Consider the following 19,014-nt stretch of genomic DNA (forward strand, 5'->3'; position numbering starts at 1 on the left):
TGATGGCGAAGAGATCGAGAAGGTGCTTTCACAACCGAAATTAAGCGAAGGAAAAGCGCGCATCACATGGCAAACCTTGGCGTGGTTTGGCCTCGGAGCGCGGTAATGACCAAGCTTACGCCCAATTCCGTTCTCTGCTTTCTAACATTGTGTCTACCCGCCACTCGGACGTAACAAGTTCTGGTGAGTGTTTGTTCGTAGTATCCTCGATCGTAACGAAAAGCATAGATTCTGTCAGCTGTGACAATTTTCTACCCCTCTGTTCGTACGAGTGGCTACGGGGTATTTTTCCAACGGTTCAATGGACGACCGGAACCATGCGGGTCAAACCCGTTCCCTCATTTGTACTTTGTCCACTTTCTGCATGATCGCTATTCAGGATTTAGAGCTCAACGGGCAAGTCTTATTAGTCCTAGCCTTGTCGGAATTGTGTTCGGCCGCAATTCGTGAGATCGGATCCTTGAGCTTCCGGCTCTCAGTGCCTCGAGGAACCTTTGTGCCAGCCATTCTCGTCATCAGCTCAAGCTCTGAAACTGGACAACGGTTTGCGAGCGAATTCTTTTTCCAGCCCAAGTCAAATGATTTGATGGAACACGAGGCCTATGATCGCTTCGTAGGACTTCGATTGGATACAATCCAAGGCTATCAACGGTCAGATTTAGTAAGATCATCTGGTATTGGTTGATGGCGAAGATCATTGGCGGATCGCCTCCTCGCCCTCCCATTATTTCCGACCACGATGTACGAGTAAGCTACTAATTCTTACATGACGCTCTCAACATCTCGCAGTGCGGCAGATCATACTGGTTTGTATTGTTCATATACCTCCCATAGACCCCCCTGACAACAAGCTCGACCATACGAAAGCCACAACCAAGCCAGTCAAGTTTTACTACATCAGCTGTTCAGCTATCGATGGTCGTTGACAAACCACGGTAACTCCCAAGATCACCCTATGCCTATCTTAGTCACATATGCCACCTCAAGGGGATCGACGAGGGAGGTAGCAGAACGCATAGCAGCCCGCCTTCATGCTGCCGGCTTCGGTGTCGATTGCAGGCCGGTAGACCGGGTCTACAGTGTCGATAACTACAGTGCTGTCATTCTTGGAAGCGCAGTACAGTCTCACAAATGGCTTCTCGACGGATTGAAGTTCCTTGATGTCGAGGCCATGGGCCTTCAGAAGCGACCAGTGTGGACATTCAGTGTAAGCATGGCACTAGCAAGGTCCCCAGAGTGGATGCGACGGCGACTGGCGGACAAAGAGAACAAATCGATCGAAACAACGATTACTCACAAGGTGCCGAAAGTACGAGACCATCATTTATTCGCAGGAAAACATGAAAAGTCGTCAACCTCGTTTCCGATCAGGATGTTATACTCCTGTATCGGCGGCAAGCTGGGCGATCACCGAAACTGGGCTGAAATCGATGCCTGGGCCGCCACTATCGCGAAACAGTTGGCAATCGAGCTTCCCTGAACATCGATACTGATACTATCGGAGCGATTGCAACATAAAATGTTTCTGCTGAATCGGTGCTGAGGTCAAATGGTAACCGGAGATGCGCAAATCTACACTTCTTGCGCTGGCGTCTTTGAAAAGGAATACCCCTATGATTTATGATGTCGTGTTTTCCTGGTACTGGAGCAATCATATCGTGGATTCCCGATCCAAAGTGATCGGCATCTGGGATTGATTGATGGTCTTGCTATCCCTACACAAGGCCACTCATCCACGTGAGAAGTCCGCTGTGCGTTGCAATTTTACAACTGGTGCACTGTAATCAGCTCCATCTAGCTCATAGGTAGAGAACAACAATGCAAGAAGTTATGAACTGGTGATGTTTTGTGAAATACAGGTGCACAGTGTTGCATAAAATACCAATACCTACTTCAAGCATCGACTCGCACATAATTATACCCAAGTCTAATATTTCAGCCTCGACTAGCTATTGGCATTGAAAAACACTTAATCTGACTGAATCGGTGTCAAGCTAACACTGGATCAAGGACTGAGCTTGCCCTGCATATTAGTACGAAGTAGCATGCCTACCTTAAGTCTGGAGTACAGGTTGTACCTGCGGAATATGGAGCGCATCCACCTAACTAAAACGTCTTGTAAGCGTCAATGCTCCTTCGGGGCCAAAGTCTGACTTCGTCGAATATTCTTGATTCTGTTTTGTTTTTTTCATACTATTTCATGTTTATCTTCTTTGACCCTTTCTTGAGATTATTGACCAACTTCTGGACGACAATAATAGTGATAGAACATCACGCTACGCGTGGCGTCTATTGCGGAAGCATGCCATCAACCTTTGAGATAACGATGCCTTGAGTACCATTCTTGATGCCTTGTTGTGCCTACCCGGTCACCGGCGCGGGTCAATTCCACTGCATCCACAGACGATGAAGCTGTTCAAGGATGCAGCTTGTAGTTGCTTTCAGGACCAGCAACGCTGAAAGAAGTATGTCAAGGTCTTGTGAATGATTGGCCCACGGAGTGCATGGTGTGAGGATCATTCCACTCAACATCGGCACTTGCTTTTTCTTTTACGCACGGCAACCGCCGAAGGTTGCGTCTTTCCTTCCAGATGTGGGTTTATCACACTCGCCGAACCCGATTGCCGCATAACCACAAACTGTATTTTCACCTTCAATGTTGTTGGCAACATCCACTAACAATTTTTTGGGCATCCATTTGTTTCTTCAATTGGCCTTTCTGCTTGCTGTATGCTCACTGATTCGCTCAAAGCCTACAACTTCATCCTGGAGCAAAGAGAATGATAGACCGGCTTCACCCGTTCGCACATTGTGCCAGACCCTATCTGGTCCCCGACATTTCGGCTCTTCAATGCTGAGCATATCCTACTGCATTGACCTACTAGAAGCGGAGCTTTCAAGGCCTTCTTTCGTCGGCTGCGTCCAGAGTTTCCCGTTGCTTCGGGACAATCCTTGTTATTGGCACTTTAGGGAAGTTTGCCCCTACTGGGAGAGTCAAGATCAATGAACCATTCACGAGCCTTCTTGTTGTCCACTAAATCGCGGTATCAAAGTTGCACAGTAATTCTCATAATATAACAACAAGACCGTTCACAAGAATAGTGCCTGGCTGCGTGGATAGCCGGTCATGTCCTTCCTCCCTTTTCTCTGTCAGCAGCGAAGGACCCCACATCTTATGGCTCGATGCATCTCGTTATATTTACTGCCTTGTGACTGGCAATGTGGGAAAGATCGGGATACCTAAAGAGTTCATTCCATGGAATATAGAGGTTAAATTACCACTTGTGTCCCACGACAGGTCTTAAGTCTCTTCTCAGTGCCTGCTCGAAACTCAATCGAAAAGGTAAACTCTTACGAGTGGTATCATACTCGTCACCAAAATTCCAGTCTTGCTTGCTTCCAACCCTCACGCCATGCTTGTCAGCCAAACTCAAAGAAGATAAGATACTTGCCTTGAAGGCCCATCACTAGTGATCCAGCATGTATTCCGAGCAACACCCACGGACGCGGCCAAGAGTGTCACGCGCCTGTCAAAGATGCAGGATCAAGAAAGCGAAGTGTGACGGTGCAAAGCCATGCAGACGGTGCAACTTGGATAAGGCGCCATGCACGTATAAGGTCAGGAGAAAGACTGAATCAGCGAATGCCACTCAAAGGTAAGAGACAGCACTCATTCATGGAATGATTCATTTTCGGTCACCAAGAGCCCCAGCCACAGAAGAAAATCGCATGAAATACTGACTGTCATAAACTCAAGATATACGGATTTACTTCTCCAACATCATGCAGCACTTACGGCAGGCTTGATTGAGCTGTACTCTCGATCACTAAAAGGTCACAAGTGGGTCGGAACGCCTGTCGAAGAAGTCAATGGCATTCCCAGTGTGCATCGAATTCTTGAAGAACTAGGCGTAATCGAGAGCGAGGACGAAGTCGATAGCGAAAACAAGACGGGCGCGGATATTCCGTCTGGACGTGAAGCCGTATCACCTCTAAGAATCAGAACCAACAAAGATATCAGTTCCGGGCCCAAGATCAAAAGATTACCACCCATGCCACAGTTGCAAGTGCCCGACAAGAGATCCACCAATGACTCGTCAACACCGCTCCGTTCTCCAGTATCGGCAAATCCAGTCCGTGCAAAGATCGCCCCAGCAAAGTCACCACTGTCAAGACATGTATGCCATAACAACGCAAGAAAAGCACCAAGCCAATACTTCGCCTCATCCCCAGAATCCGGAGGAGGCGGTACAGGCACGTACACCGGCACACCGAGCCCATGGGACTCCTCTCCCGAACTCAGCGACGAATTGTTCACCACGCCAGTCCCCTCACCAAATGTCAGCTCCTCCCAGTCGGATTTCCAATACGAGCGACAGCAGCAATGCCTACAGCAAACCCAAATGTCCGAGACACCTCTCTATGCCCAAGCCCAAGTCCAAGCCCAAGCACGCCCTGCAATGATGCCACGGACCACATCGCAAACATCACTCCCATTCGCCTTCAGCTCAGCCAACACCTACATGCGCGAACCTCTGGTTCCTAATTCTCTGGGCCTGGGCATGTCCTTCCCCAGCACTAATGGCACCAGCACCACCGGCAGCGGCAGTGGCAGTGGCACGAGCATTGACATTGCCGAGCCCTGCAGCGCAGGCTATTTCTACGACGCGACGACTTGCGGCATGGGAAGCGGGACTAACATCTACGGCTGGGACTACAATACCAGCACAGGATCAGGAAACGGCGTCCCGACGCTGGGCTATCAGGATTTCGGGCCTATGGAATATAATTCTTGGGACTCGGGTGTTTTCGTCTGATGGGCTGAATAAAGCCCAATGGGGGCATTGGTGGTGGTGGTGGCGGTGGTGATTTTTCCCACAGGTACACACATAACCACTCGCACACCCTAGTCAGTCAAATGACTGGGGCTTAATTGGTGAGGCTGTTGTGATAGGCATAGCAGGACACGATACGACCTTCAAGTTCGGCGAGCAGGCGGCTTCCACGATATACTTCTATGTTTGGCATTCTCTAGGTCCTGAGCGGTCAACTGACCGCTCAATTTTATTGGAGGGTTCGCCTTTAATGAACTGGAAAAGCAGATAAAAAAAAGGGTTCTGGTGAGGAAGCAATTCCGTATGTAGCATTAGGTAGACAGTAGATACCTGGAGGGGTGAGAAGCCAACTCAGGTAGACTCTTGAAATAGTTGACCAGTACGACCCGTTCATGACTGGTTCAATCTTTTAGCTCTATATCTTTACCGCGACCTAGATTGAATCGCTCATCCTTCTGATGAAGTCAGACCAACCCAAAACCCAATTTCCACATGCAGAGTGCACGATTATCGTCTGGGAAGTTCAGACAGATCGCGTGGTCGGAATGGGAAGGCCAGATTGAAGGATGAGTTTTCCCGCCATTCTGGGAAGAAGTTGACGTGTGAGCAAGGCTTATCCATGCAGTTCTTTGCCGTGAAACCTTTCCGTCATACACTTTTTCCACAACCACATTCAAGCGGTTACCTCTTTTAAATGCTCTTGGCCTGTATGTCGTGGCACCATTAAGTTCCAGCCGGCCCCGTATCAACGTAGTCTCCATAAAATATGCCCCAATACTGGTGGGGCCCCACATCCTCACATCCTTCTAAAAAAGGGACGAATACCTGCTTGAATATTTCAAATATTCACAGGCCATATCATCGGACCATCTCGGGAATCAAGTCGTTTTTGTGTACATGCAATCGTCCTGGGCCTAGTCGCCGAACGCCATTCACAATGCAAAATATGTCCAGGATGTGAATAATTTAGGTGTTATAAAGCAGGAAATTTCGCATTGAATCCCAATAATCCGAGTTCACGTATCTGTTGCGACAATCATCAGTGGAATTCGAAGAATGGAGACGAGTGATTCGACACATACATGTATTTCATACTACTCCTTAGGCTGGGCTGGATGCTTTCTGGTTGCCACCGGAAAATGTACATGACAAAAGCCCAGCTCAGACTTGCAAAGGCAGGCCAGGCATTTCTTTCGATCATGGCCTTGGTCTCAGGCGAGAGTCTTTGGGTAAAGAGTGTTGGTGTGGGCGTCGTACTTGTCATGGTAGGCGCCTCGATGCTCAGTCGTGCCAAAGCCAGAATGACTCGAGCGAAGACGTATATGACTATTTGTTGATTGACTCTGCAAGTAGACGGGTTAGTATGTGTCAAGAGAGAAGAGAATTACGCTCCAACTCACCCGCCTTGTTTTGCGCTGCCAAAGACAAGGTATCCGCCCAGCAATCCAGCGAAGAATGCATCATATGGGCCTTCTTTTCCAGGCCGACTAGGGTTGAGTAGGCGTAGGATCAACATTGATGTTTTATAAACCACGGCGAACCTAGCAAGGTTGCTTGCATGCTGTTTTGTGGCCTTCAACACCAGGCGAATTTTCTCTTTCCAGGTTCCTTTCCGGAATAGTACAACCATGACTAGGGCGTGAGGAAATCGGACTTTGGCACCGTAGACAGCGCCATTTCGAGCAGCTTTGAGGATAGCGAGGATGGGTGCGAGATCCGGGTTCAGGATGATGGCCTCCGCGTGATCCTTCAGAGCTGTTAGCGAACAAGCGCAGGCACGTCACATTCGGGTATCATACTCTTAAAACATCCATTGTAGCGAAGAGGATAAGTATACAGGTCGGACTTGTCTTGCCTTCACGAGGAGCAAGCTCTTGCAGATGAGGTGTTTAGGCCTTGAATCCGAGGAAGGGCTTCGAGAAGTGGATGATGCTGAACACGAGCTGCTCGCGAGTACAGCACAGGTCAGGTCAGGGGAGGAGGAGAAGAGTTAAACAGTAGCATGTGAACATCAAGAGTGAAGGAAGAGCCTGAGCCTGAGTTCGAGTTCACATGTGGTTGTGCCAGTGTTTGGCAGACTGACATCAATGGGCCGTGACTTGTTACTTGGTAGGGTTTTATTGGGGTAACGGAGAACTGGGGCGGCAGTCACAGATTCGCGGGTGGACGAGGGCAGGAGCGATCAACCTCGGTCAAAAGATGTAGTGGCAGGTGCAAATGCGAGGAAAAATGCAGCTGCACTTGACGCTAAGAGTGGGCGACGGGCAGACGAGAAAACGCCCTGGTAGGTGCAGGTGGGAAACCCCGAGATATATCGTCATTGCGCCTAACTATCGCCCGCATAATCATTGTTCCCTGGGCGTCTTCCCCACAGACCATTCCTCCCAGTCTTCCTTGTCCGTACCTCGGCTTTCCTCGTCGAGTACTGGCGTGACTTACCTCGTAGCCTTCGTCAAGCTCGTTGAATTGCCGACACAGTGAGCGGCAATATCTCGTCCATGGTAACGCTGGCTCAGCAAGCTACATAGCTAGAACCAAACGCCGAGATCCATAGGTCGGCCGGCAATGGATACCGAACTTGTTACTGCTCGCGTGTCCATTCTGCATCCGCCTTCACCATTATCGTGGCAAGGCTGTGCAGATTGCCTCGTGTCCTTCCCCCATGAGAAATAGAGGAACGTCTGCACTGTTCCATGCATTCCACTTCTGTCGGCTTCATGGAACCATTTCGAAATGATAGTATGCGGATGGAAACGCAGCATCCCCATGTCTAATCAGGTAATATGCGACTTCTTCAGATGACTCCGTAGCCATTGATGGCGCGATAAAGATTCCTGGTTTCGTGGGTCATTCTTCATCAAAGGCGTTCCTAGGTTCAAGCAAGTCGCTGTCGCTTCGGTTTCTCGTCCGTGACATCCTCCATTTCCTGATCGTCGTCCTCGCCAATACTGATTTCGTCTCCAGTACCACCGCCACTGCTGCCACCATCCGAGTCGTCCCCATCTAGTTCCATACCCCCATCGTCCAAATCATCGTCCCCACTTCCGAGATCTTCGTTCTCACTACCGTCGCCTTGCGAGTCTGCTTCGATATCCGCTCGTCCTCGCTTGAGCCCTTTCATCTTGCGAGTCTGTAGGGTTGACAGATCTTGTTTTCCAAGATGGACTCGGCCGATCTTGTCTCCCACCAAATCTGTCTCAATGTTCTTCTTTGTGCGTGCCTCATTGGGTCTTCGGCCGTGGCGAAGAGCATCCCTCATGGCGGAAGCATCGGCCTCGCGATAGCGACCGACTCGAAAGTCGAAAGTGGGTCCGACCGGGTCGAGTTCGACTCTTGGTATCTTTGGATTCTCGGATCGCAGTGTTCTGATCTTGTACCATCTGAGATGCAAAACGGGCTTATTCGTTGGATCGCTGATATCCGCCGAAGCATTTGAGCTCTCGCCCGCTGCTATCATCAGTAGAAATTGGAGTCCGGCAACATCAATCGAAGCGATTTCCTCTCCTTGAAACAGATCGAGCATGATTGACTTGATAGTGCTGTACTGCGCTGCCTGGGCCGAGGCGGAAGTGTCGTCCCACTGCGACCCACTAAACAGAATCAAGGGCTTCATCGCTACGCCCACCTGGAGTAACTGGTCTTTCTTTTCCTGCTGCTCTGGCGGTACCAACACCAATAATTCCAGCATATCAAGTAATTTCCCGTCGAACGTGCGCATGATCGTGATATTGTTCGGTCTCTTCTTTGAATGTGTGCCAAAGACCACCACACCACACTCGTTCTTCAAGGCCAAGAACTCCAGAGAGGAGGGGTCCTCGAATGGGTAAATATTTTCATTTTTCTTGTGCAACTGGACAGCGTCTGGTTTGGTCAAGGTGTGCACGGTTTTAAGAATCGTAGCGACTGGTTGAGGACATTTTGAGCCATGCAGAAGTAACACTTTTTTCCGCGACTCAACTTGTTGGGGTTCTCTGGCTTTCACAATGCGAGCCGTGCGTGCATTTCGAGGTTTTCTACAGCCTTGTTAGTCCGGTAGGAAGATGGAGCAGAAGAAAGCAGCGGTACATACACTTCTCGCAGCATGTTGGAGACTATGAAAATCAAGTCCAACACGATGAATTGACCTGTAACAGGAAATAAGACACAAAACTGCGCATAACTACAAGTAGGCCGGCATTGTGTTTTTTCCCTTGTTCAAGAAGACAAGAAATATTCACGGTGGAGCATTGAGATACATACGTCTACGTCACATCATTCGGTGCGTCGGCGCCACAATCACGTGTTTGGCTAGTGCGAATCGCGTCATGCCTGGTGGCAGTTCCTCAAGGCTTCTTACGAGTAGGGCTGGACACTTTTAAGAGTCCTGATTGCGAGCTTCCTCCGCATGGCAGCGCTTTGATCTCCCAAAAACTACCCGCCCTAGCTAAAGGTGACCATGCGATTGTCTTTTTGAATCGAGAGATACTTCACTTGCCAACAATAAGGAACTCCTAATGCTTGGAGAACGGCTCATGTTACCCCTCTCCGGACTGAATGACGTCTCATCGGCTATCGTAGGTAGTTGAGTTCTAGGCTATAACCACCTCGGAATATATCGCTCTAAAGATTGCTATGGTGCACTCTCTCTCTCTTCGCGTACACACTAAGTGCCTGGTCGAGTCGCTGGACTGTTAACAACATATAGTACACAGAGCCTACGGAAATTCTGAGTCAGGGAGTGCTAACATAAACCAAATGTCTCAAATGCTTCAATTATGACTCAGTCAACGAAAAGAATTCGATTGATTCCCATTATAACTAGTGCATCAAGCTTAAAGCACGATACAATTCTCTTGGACATTTTTTTATTTCCATACGGATCAGGTCAGACAGACAGGTGCCATGGCACAAGATGGTGAGGGCATTGGCCCGAAGCCAGCTCCGATATCATGGACTTCCATCCCTCACAAATTCCAGCTCTTCATAGTCTGCAGCGTCCGGACTGTTGATTTCTTCCAGCAAGCAGCATTACAGGCATTCATGTTCTATCAACTCAAGTCTTTCTCTCCAGATGCAGATGATAGTCGGATATCATTCGAAGCAGGTGTCCTGCAAGGTGTCTTTACTGCCGCCCAGATCTTCACCGGAATACTATGGGGCCGAGTGATGGACTCGCCCAGATTCGGTCGGAAGGGCGTGATATTGATTTCGTTGATTGGGCAAGCCTTGAGTTGTGTTGCGGTTGCGTTCTCAGGATCGTTCATCACCGCCGTCATCTGGAGACTGCTCGGAGGCGCTGTCAATGCAACTGTTCCGGGGGCAAGGACTGCACTTTCGGAGAGCACCGAGAAGAAATATCACTCGAGAACGTTCTTGCTACTACCTCTTTCCTGGAACATCGCGAATATTTTGGGACCTCTCTTTAGCGGCTTGTTGTCGGATCCGGTGGGAAGCTATCCAGGTCGCTTCGGGCCAAACTCGACTTTCGGTGGTAGCCAGGGCGTTGTTTGGATGACAAATTTCCCGTATGCTGTGCCCAATCTTTTCTGTGCTTTCGCTCTATTGGCGGATGCACTACTAGTTTGGTTGGGCCTAAGAGAAACCCTCGAAGCTCGAAAACATACTCGCGATCGAGGTATCGAGCTAGCAGAGCATATAAGTTACAACATACGCAAACTGATCTTTGCACGATTCGACTATCGCCAAATCAGCCCTGACGAGCAATCAGGCCCAGACACCACCAGCGATGAGAACATGGAATCAGGCACACCTCTCACACCAATAGCGCCCAAGGCACCAGAAGAGCCAACAACATACTCGGCAGCCCCATTCTACAAAGCCATTACACGAAATGTACTGCTCCTCCTCATGACAGTCGCAATCCTAGACTTCCAAATGGGCGGCTTCACCACGCTATGGACGACGTTCCTATCCACGGCCCGCCGCAGCGAAGAGCAAAGCCAAGCCGTCGCCCTCCCCTTCCACTTCACTGGCGGCCTAGGCTTCTCGTTGCCTAAGATCGGCATCTCCATGTCACTGCTCGGCCTCGCGGGCATCGCCGTCCAGCTCGCACTCTACCCACGGGTGAACGCTCGCTTCGGCCTCCTCAAATCCACCAGCTGGGCACTGCTCGTCTTCCCCATCCCATACGCCCTCGCGCCATACCTGTCCCTCCTCGTCTCCGTGCCTTTCCTCCTTTGGTTCCTGCTGTTCGTCGTCGCAGTCCTCCAGATCGCGGCGCGCACGTTCGCAGTTCCGGGCATAGTGCTCCTGACCAACAACGCGAGTCCCAGTCCGGCCATGCTGGGCACTATCCACGGGATGGGAGCGGCTACTTCGAGTGCGTTCAGGACTATTGGGCCTGTCGTTGCGGGACGCTTGTTTGGGCAGGGCCTTGAACGTGGTGTGGTCGGTTGGGCTTGGTGGTGGCTCAGTCTTGTCAGTCTGTTCGGTGTTGTGCCTAGCTTATGGGCCAAGGATGGGAAATAGACTTTTCATTGTTCTTCCGTGGTCAGTAGGAGATTAGGTAGAGAATCTCGCAATGCACATTTTCCTTCTCCTCTTGTACTGAAAGAGCCTGCACTACCTAACTCGAGGGAAGAACTCTCATACCAGACACACTGCAGCTTCGATCAATCCTTCGAAACACTAACTCTGGCATTTAATGATGTTCTGCGCTGAGCCATCAAGGAATGGTCGAACCGCACAAACCACTGACTCAATCCTCCAAAGCCTCGGGGGTCACCACACTTATGCACCATCAGTCACTTTCAAGGCAGAGAAGCGTCACCACGACTCTCTCTTGCCATATACAATCCTTCGTACCTCCAGTTATCGTGCCCCCAAAGAGACTTCGAAACACACAGGCTTGGCTGCCCCGCTTCGCTGATATCCTTCTTGACGTATTTGTCTAGCTTGGTCATTGTCTTTTCGAGGATTTTCGGGTCCGGACGGCCACGCTCCGCGTTGATATTCAGATAAGCAAGTGTAACCGAAGGCTGAATATTCTGTTTTTGATCTTCCCTCTTCTCAACGCCAACACCGTCTCTTCTCTGTTCAAGTCTCTCATGGCAGCGATGGCGTCGTTGAAACCGCCCTTTGCGACTTCTGCCTCAAGAGAAATCTCGATTGCCATCCTAAGTAGCTTTAGGCCGCGGTTTGACCTATAGTCCTATCTTTCGACGTCCAGCTTGAACCGAAGAAGACAGGTCAGCTAACTTACTTATATCGGGTTCATGGTAAGTTGTGGTTATGATTCGCGGGATTTTCATGTGTTTCGAGAACTTACCGGGAATGTTTTGTTCACCTCGTCCAATGCATTTCCAGCAAGTCCATCTGAGACTTGGAAATAGGCATACGAATTGGCTTTGTTGGCTGTAGTCTTTGGACCATGATCGACTATCAAGCCCAGGGTACTCACGGACAGGGTTGCCTTGTACTCGTCGAGAACCTCGGATGGATGAGTTGGCAGCGGTATGAAGTCAATGACCGATAAGTCCATGACCGAGACGTAGGAAAGTTTGAAGGGGAACAGAAGAGGGGAACGAATGGAGAGGTCGACGAAGTCGAGAATCGAGATGAACGAACAACTTGAAATGAAAAGAAAGGTGTAAAGTGAATAGAGAGATCGACGAAGTCGAGATGAGGAACAAAGAAGTCGAGATGAACGAGATGAACGATACGAACTAAGTGATCGAGGTCAAAGAAGGTGATAAAAAGCAAAGAGGTTTGAAGGACAAATCGAAAGTGGTACTTGATGAACTGAAGTGGAAGGAAGGAGAGTCTGGACTGACGCGTGATTATCCGTCACTCTTTGGACGTGTTGGCAGGACCAGACGGTGAAGGTCAAGTGAGCGAAAGTTTCGAGTTCTTGAGACTTGAAAAGCTCAAAGGAAGAGTAGCAACACCACGACCAAAAGGCCCCAGGGATAACAATCTGCAAAAAATGCAAAAACACAACCACGTGCGTGGGAAGTGAAAAGACCACTACTAAGGCGTTGTATACCACATTTTGAGTATCAAGCACCGGTCTTTTTTTGATATTTTTCCAACAAATTTCCTAGCCGTGTGATCTCAGGAGACGCCCATTAATTGTGGAATCTGGTGCTATACCATCAAGCCATGTTTCACGACGTGGACACCGGACTAAGAAGCGGATGCATTTTTGACTGTAGATCTAGGAAATTGTTGGAAGGGATTCTGGGAATTCAAATATATCTGCTCTTCGGATGGGGAAGGTGGGTTGTTGGGTATGGCGGCCGCCCCTGGGGGTCCGTTTTGTATGTATTGCTATGAGGAGGCAGATTACCGATGGTAGACATATCAGATATGAACTTTTGAGTTGTGAATGAGTGATTGAGATTCTACCTATCTATCGTCCCAAGCTTCCCTGGGTCAATAGTTTGAGGAATAAGAGGAGTTTCTCGCTCACATCGTTTGGAATGCTTGATCCTACAGACGTTGCGTCAGTCTTGATTGCAACTGGATCTTCTCTGCCCGTTGTTCAACAAGGCGCCGAGCGCCTGCTAGGGACTTGAATCTCTCCGATCCTCATCTCTCTCTCGACCCGCTGGGAGGCGATCATCGACCACGTGGGACTGAGGTGAGACATGCTTCATGAATCCGAATATATTCAGACAGCCTCCCCCACGCCTTATAGTCCGTGGCTGAGATTGAGGTAAGATGTTGTTGTTGTACATTGTATTTTTTTGTACAGTTATGCTGCTAGGTCGAACAGACCCGGTATTTCAAGCTCAGTAGCTGGGCCATTGTCCACAATCCAGTGATTGTGGTGACTTTTCTCTCATTCTTCAGCTGTTCTCCGTTGGTTCCGGCGCTTTCTTCCTGCTTGCTAGTATCTCATCAACGATACCGAGGTCTAAAGCCTCCTCCGCACTAAGGAAGTAGTCGCGCTCCATAAGCTTCTCGATATCCGGCAGAGTCAACTTCTTCTTGCCATTCAGGTGCCTCTCATAGATTCGGTTCAGAACCTCTCGGATTCGAAGGATCTCTTTTGCATGGATGGCGATATCCGCTGCGGTACCATAGTGACCACCGCTAGGCTGGTGCAGCATAATGCTGGAGTGTGGAAGACAGTATCTCTTGCCCGCTGCGCCTCCGGCCAGCAGTAGACTACCCATGGATGCAGCCTGGCCGAGTACCAGTGTGGAAACTTCTGGCACAATGTAGTTCATGCAATCGTAAATGGAAAGGCCGGCAGTCACAGAGCCACCGGGGGAATTGATGTACATGGAGATAGGTTTATCAGATTCGGATTCGAGGAATAGTAACGAGGCGGTCACGGTTGCGGCCATCCGATCGTCGACTTCGCCATACACAGCTACGATGCGTTCTTTCAGTAGCCGGCTGAAGAGATCTGTTGTGTGATGAGCTCCGCCGATGTTCTCGGTGACAAAGGGAACGGGCAACCAGCTGGTGTTCGGCGTGGCATTCCGAGAGTAGTGCCGCTGTTGTCGTTGCGGTTGTAGGCTTGTGCAAGGTGTTATCACATTTGCACGCGCCGATAGCCGCGGTGCTATCCGGAGTAACTGCCGCATTGTACGATGATGGACAGCGAAGGGGAAAAGTCGTGTCGAAGAAAGCAGCAAAGGAAGGATGTGGTTCACAATCAATTTTTGGAGTTCAGCCTTGCGACAAGTACGGTGGATTATAGTACGACTAGTGCTTCAGCCTTATCACTCCAAGACTGCCCGCAATCTATAAAGATGTGGGATTCGACTAGGAGTAGAGCATTACACAAGGTTGGTATCAATGGCGTCGCCCACAGCACTGGCAATGCTCCTTTTGGTTGATGTTTTCCCCAACAGCCTACAAGGATACAAGGTTTAGACAGAGTCAAGAGATTATGCAATAAGTCATTCAGTGAACCCGCCGTAGATGTGGAAAGGTAAAGGTTAATATCGATTCATGTAGCTCTCGCCCTAGCAGCGGCTATTCTGTTTAGTATCTCAGTGAACCCGGCACTCCCTGGAGCACTGTCTGTGCCTGTAGCTGTAGTAGTCGTAGCGGTACGGTTGCGACTTCTTCGTAGCAAAAACGTCAGTCCTTGTCGCATGTCCAAGTTGATGATGTCTTCGTCCGGATCATTACCAGTGGGAGGTTTGTGTTCGTCGGAACCGCTCTGTCCTGACCGTTCTGGCAGAATGTTCTGAAGTTCAATGCCTTCCTCGGTCTCGGTCGGTGGTCGGGCGGAACCCGTCACACGACCTTCCTCGGCCGCTTCCAAATCCTGTCCGTCTGGTTCTTCATGCGATTGCTGCGCCTCTGGGTCGCCGACAGCTTTGAGTTTCTCGTTACTGACAACCAGTACGATCAGTTGCAGGCCAAATATGAGGAGATCCATCGAGAGAAGCCTCCATTTCGAAACCGGCCCCAACTCCCCCACGAAATCAATGATCAGACCGCCATGAAGGTAGCCCCGTGATGCCCAGCCTTTGGCTTCCGGGTTTGCCTGCAGAAGATGTGTCGCAAAGCAGATAACATTGATCAGGACCACGGGCGGCAGCTGTATCGCTGGAGGATTGTGGAGAGCTTGGGAGACAGCGCGCAATAGGAGGAAGAGTGTCAGATTATCTTGGAGATAGAGCGCCCCGAGTTCGAGGAAGATCAAGGCATCGAGCAGTCGGAGGAGGCTCTGGAGAGTCGCAATCTTGTCAGGAATGCGCAGGCTTCTCTGAGGCGGGACTGCGGCACTGACGACGTTGGTATTATTCATACCAGTCCGTGCAGTCGGGAGGAGATGAATAGCATCCTTCCTCGTCTGGACTGGTAATAAAGCTAACTTGTGCGCCGGAAGCTGGTGCCAGGTAGTACTCGAACGTCCTGAGGTCTGTCCGAGAAGAAGTGACACTGACACAGGAACCTTGAAGGCCGAGTTAACGCGGAGGCTTTTTGCCAAGGTGGATAAAAGCGGCCTGTAAATCAACCTCGGTCAGGATGAAGGTGATGCCGCCCTCTCTCACGTACAATGCTATATTACCTAGGTACATACGTACATACCTAGGTATATTCAATTTCAATGGTTGATCCAAATTAATTGATTTGACTGCCTAAAGAAAATATATTTTGTCCTGCATCAGATGAATACAGTTCTCTTTGTAGTCAACCGCAATGTCATATCTCTTCAGGAAATCCAGGCCCAACATCACATTCATCACCTCGTCGTCTATCGCCATTGAGCCAATCACAGTAAAGCTGCTAGCTAGAGTGTGTCGACCAATTTGGATCTGAGCGAAATGAATTCGTCCCAAGATCTCTGCTGTGCCTACCCCTCTCGCAGTGCCTGCATACCGTTTATCAATCAAAGCTGCCACCTTACACTTTTGAGCAGTTGGCAGAGTTATTATCGTTACCTGGTTCCCTGTTTCGACGGAGGCTTTGAGTGGTATGTCGTTGACCCGAACTTCGATGTAGGACAACGGAGCAGCTCGCTCGAATGCTCGGGTACTGTTAGCATGATCACCGTTCAACCAGGTCTGTAGAGAGTACTCACACCATGGGTTGTCGTTCATTGCTTTCGTCAAGTTCTTTGTAACGAGATCCTGGGTGATTGTTTCCTCATCAGTCTCTGCTGCCCTATCTCCCTTCTTCTTATTGTGGGGTTTTCTATGCGAACCCGGGAAACTGCGAACTCGGTCTTCACCAGTGGATGCTTCTATGAGCTTGGCATCATCTTCCGTTAAGCTGTCTTCTCCTTGTCTTTTATTCTTATCTTTCTCCTTGGGCTCATCAACTTTCGTGCCCAGTGGCTTATCCCTTGGGATTCGCGGCGGGAGGCCCGTGAATTCGACCGGGCGATTTCCATCTGTTGGTCGCCCGTCCCTATCGAAAAGTGGTAGGTTGGCAATGGGATCAGATAGCATGGCTAATCCAGAGTCTTTTCGACCAGGCGTATAGTTGTCTTGAGCATATCGTTTCTCTTGCTTAGGTCGGTTCTCATGAGGTTCCTGGAGGTCCACAAATTCGGCGAGCTGAACCTCAGGTTAGGCACTAGTCAGACGCAGCTCCCGATGGTGGAATACTCACCTCATCCACATCTGTGTTGTCTGGACTGACCTTCGGGTAAACGCAGCGAGGCTTCGTGCGCTTCTTCAAGCACGTCGCACATGGGATACCGCCAGTGCACTGGGTTAAGGATCAGCTTTGAACACGATGAATTAGCTCCAGGATAAGGGAGACATACGCGGGATCTGCTTTCGCGGCATGGCAAGCATGAGATAACACGCCTCTTCTGCTTTTCGCTTACGAAATGAAGATGCCTCTTTTCTGGGCCTGGATCATCACGAGGACGAAGAGGCAACTTATGATCGGGTATATTCGGCAGGGGTTTCCGTCGTATTGCCTGAATGGTTTTGCTGTCCCTTGACGGAATTGAAGTAGTGGTGGTTGGAATGATCGTGGTTTGTTCAGCAGTACGTTGGTTCTCCGTTATTCCATGCCTAGCCCCAGGTGTCTCAGATGATCGAATGGTCAGAGAAGTCTGTTGAGCACTTCTTAATTTCTTCTGCTGTATCGCGTCCTTCAACCGAGAGAGGTGTTCGGCTTCCCTCTGTTTCTCTTGCTCTGTGTTTTCCCATGTTTTCATTGCCCCTCGAAAGAGAGGTCCACCTTGCGCCACAGTAGCAGAAGGCTTGTTGATGATATCAGGTTGATATCCTTGGTTGAATCTTGATTCGTACTCACGAGTTGGTTCTTCAGCCACCCTTGTTTTGGGGGAAACTAGTGAGGCAGTGATTTCTTCCAAAATCCTAGAAGAGCGCTTCGAAGATTGGCTGGAACTTGTGGAATTATCCCCATGGTAACAACATTCTCCCGAGAAAGCGTATCGGTAATCCGGACTCTCGTTGGACTCTTCTATATGGTTAGCTAGCTGTTGTCCCGTCCATCTCTGAGCTTGGTCCGGCACTAGCATCCCACGAATCCAGGTAACAGGCACGTTCTCCTCAGCATTCTCATTCTTGTTTTCCAGAAGACGGGCCCAAGCAAGGGATGAAGCATGATTCAGATAATGACAACTCGACCGGGATCCCTGACCTTCAAGGTACTTGTAAAGAGCGTCGATCGTCTCCTCTTTCAAAACAGTCCAAATTTCGAGAAATACGCATCCTAGTGACCACAGATCCGAGGATGAGTTCCGCGGCATGTATTGCGCAACCTCAGGGGCACAATACCGAGGAGTTCTGACAGTTACGCCAGTTGTTGTGCTCTGGCCGAGGTCTGACCAATCTAGAGATACCCCAAAGTCTGTCAAGTATACATTATGGCCCTTCACAAGTACGTTCTGAGGCTTGATATCTTTATGGCGTACCTGGTTCTCGTGAAGATAGCATAAGGCAGAGGTAAGACATCCAAAGAAAGTCCGCAAGAATGATCGCTGTCCGGCACTCAAGAGATTCTGATTTAAGAAGTCTTTGAGATCACAGTCCGCCACTGGTGACATCAACATCCCCACAAATCTAGGATCGGTATAGCTTCCAATGAGTTTGATGATGTGGATATGAGACAGCTTTTTGAGATGGCCTAATTCACGCTCAAAGTCTCTTAGTATTTGGGTATCTTTCTTGAATGTCTTTCCCCGGGGTATGCGTTTGCGCGCATATTCTGTGTAGGTGATAGTACTGATGACGCGATCCACGGTTCCGAACCCACCTTTGCCTAGCTCTTGCACCTTCTCTAGAGGTATATCTTCTTGTTTAGAAAAATGGCAATGGCCGGTATCCTCTCGTTCCAAACTTAGCGCTGTTGCCAATACGACGTGTTGTAGGTCTAGGAACTTAAGTCGAGCAGAAGAACTTCGTAAGCTTTCTGGCAAAGTTCTTTCGGAGAATGGAAACCAGACATCGGAAACGCCTTGGTTGAGGAATGCGTCGAGGACCTGCACATGGTCAACTAAGCGAAGGACCGTGTAGAGACGAGGAACTCTGCTCCACGAAATCTTGCCTATGCGGCTGAGATTGGTAGAGATTTGTCCAACGTCTACCTCCGATAGATGTGCGCGCTGCGCAGATCCTGAATTCAAATATGGCGTCAGTAGGGCGTCCAGAGCGCGTTCAGCGATATCACCAATGCTGGTGCGTGCGGCGAGTTGCGCCATGGCCCGAGCCGGGCGGGCTTCACCTCCCTCGAACGCGACAGCTGTGCGGCCAGAGGGAGACCAGGACCCCTTCGAGAACTCTGCGAC

General features: G+C 49.7%; 7 protein-coding genes across 7 annotated transcripts; 2 read left to right on the top strand and 5 right to left on the bottom strand.

Moving 5' to 3' along the window:
- Positions 1-955: 955 nt before the first annotated feature.
- On the top strand, positions 956-4,817 carry LTR84_004630 (uncharacterized protein; the record flags this gene model as incomplete). The annotated part of the gene is made up of 2 exons (XM_064848205.1): positions 956-1,458; positions 3,758-4,817. The coding sequence occupies 2 exons, from the start codon at positions 956-958 to the stop codon at positions 4,815-4,817; spliced, it is 1,563 nt and encodes a 520-aa protein (XP_064710829.1).
- Positions 4,818-5,801: 984 nt separating this feature from the next.
- Positions 5,802-6,649, bottom strand: LTR84_004631 (uncharacterized protein; the record flags this gene model as incomplete). Its single annotated transcript, XM_064848206.1, has 4 exons — positions 5,802-5,859; positions 5,918-6,178; positions 6,236-6,582; positions 6,635-6,649. The coding sequence occupies 4 exons, from the start codon at positions 6,647-6,649 to the stop codon at positions 5,802-5,804; spliced, it is 681 nt and encodes a 226-aa protein (XP_064710830.1).
- A 1,061-nt stretch (positions 6,650-7,710) lies between these two features.
- Positions 7,711-8,918, bottom strand: LTR84_004632 (uncharacterized protein; the record flags this gene model as incomplete). Its single annotated transcript, XM_064848207.1, has 2 exons — positions 7,711-8,848; positions 8,905-8,918. 2 exons carry the CDS (start codon positions 8,916-8,918, stop codon positions 7,711-7,713), a joined length of 1,152 nt encoding a protein of 383 aa, XP_064710831.1.
- A 798-nt stretch (positions 8,919-9,716) lies between these two features.
- LTR84_004633 (uncharacterized protein) lies at positions 9,717-11,303 on the top strand (the record flags this gene model as incomplete). Its single annotated transcript, XM_064848208.1, has 1 exon — positions 9,717-11,303. The coding sequence occupies one exon, from the start codon at positions 9,717-9,719 to the stop codon at positions 11,301-11,303; it is 1,587 nt and encodes a 528-aa protein (XP_064710832.1).
- A 2,321-nt stretch (positions 11,304-13,624) lies between these two features.
- On the bottom strand, positions 13,625-14,371 carry LTR84_004634 (uncharacterized protein; the record flags this gene model as incomplete). Its single annotated transcript, XM_064848209.1, has 1 exon — positions 13,625-14,371. The coding sequence occupies one exon, from the start codon at positions 14,369-14,371 to the stop codon at positions 13,625-13,627; it is 747 nt and encodes a 248-aa protein (XP_064710833.1).
- Positions 14,372-14,739: 368 nt separating this feature from the next.
- On the bottom strand, positions 14,740-15,831 carry LTR84_004635 (uncharacterized protein; the record flags this gene model as incomplete). The annotated part of the gene is made up of 2 exons (XM_064848210.1): positions 14,740-15,594; positions 15,826-15,831. The coding sequence occupies 2 exons, from the start codon at positions 15,829-15,831 to the stop codon at positions 14,740-14,742; spliced, it is 861 nt and encodes a 286-aa protein (XP_064710834.1).
- Positions 15,832-15,883: 52 nt separating this feature from the next.
- On the bottom strand, positions 15,884-18,927 carry LTR84_004636 (uncharacterized protein; the record flags this gene model as incomplete). The annotated part of the gene is made up of 3 exons (XM_064848211.1): positions 15,884-16,804; positions 16,860-16,958; positions 17,017-18,927. 3 exons carry the CDS (start codon positions 18,925-18,927, stop codon positions 15,884-15,886), a joined length of 2,931 nt encoding a protein of 976 aa, XP_064710835.1.
- Positions 18,928-19,014: the final 87 nt, after the last annotated feature.

This window comes from Exophiala bonariae, assembly GCF_035927105.1.
Source record: "Exophiala bonariae strain CCFEE 5792 chromosome Unknown scaffold_2, whole genome shotgun sequence".
Lineage (NCBI taxonomy): Eukaryota > Fungi > Ascomycota > Eurotiomycetes > Chaetothyriales > Herpotrichiellaceae > Exophiala > Exophiala bonariae.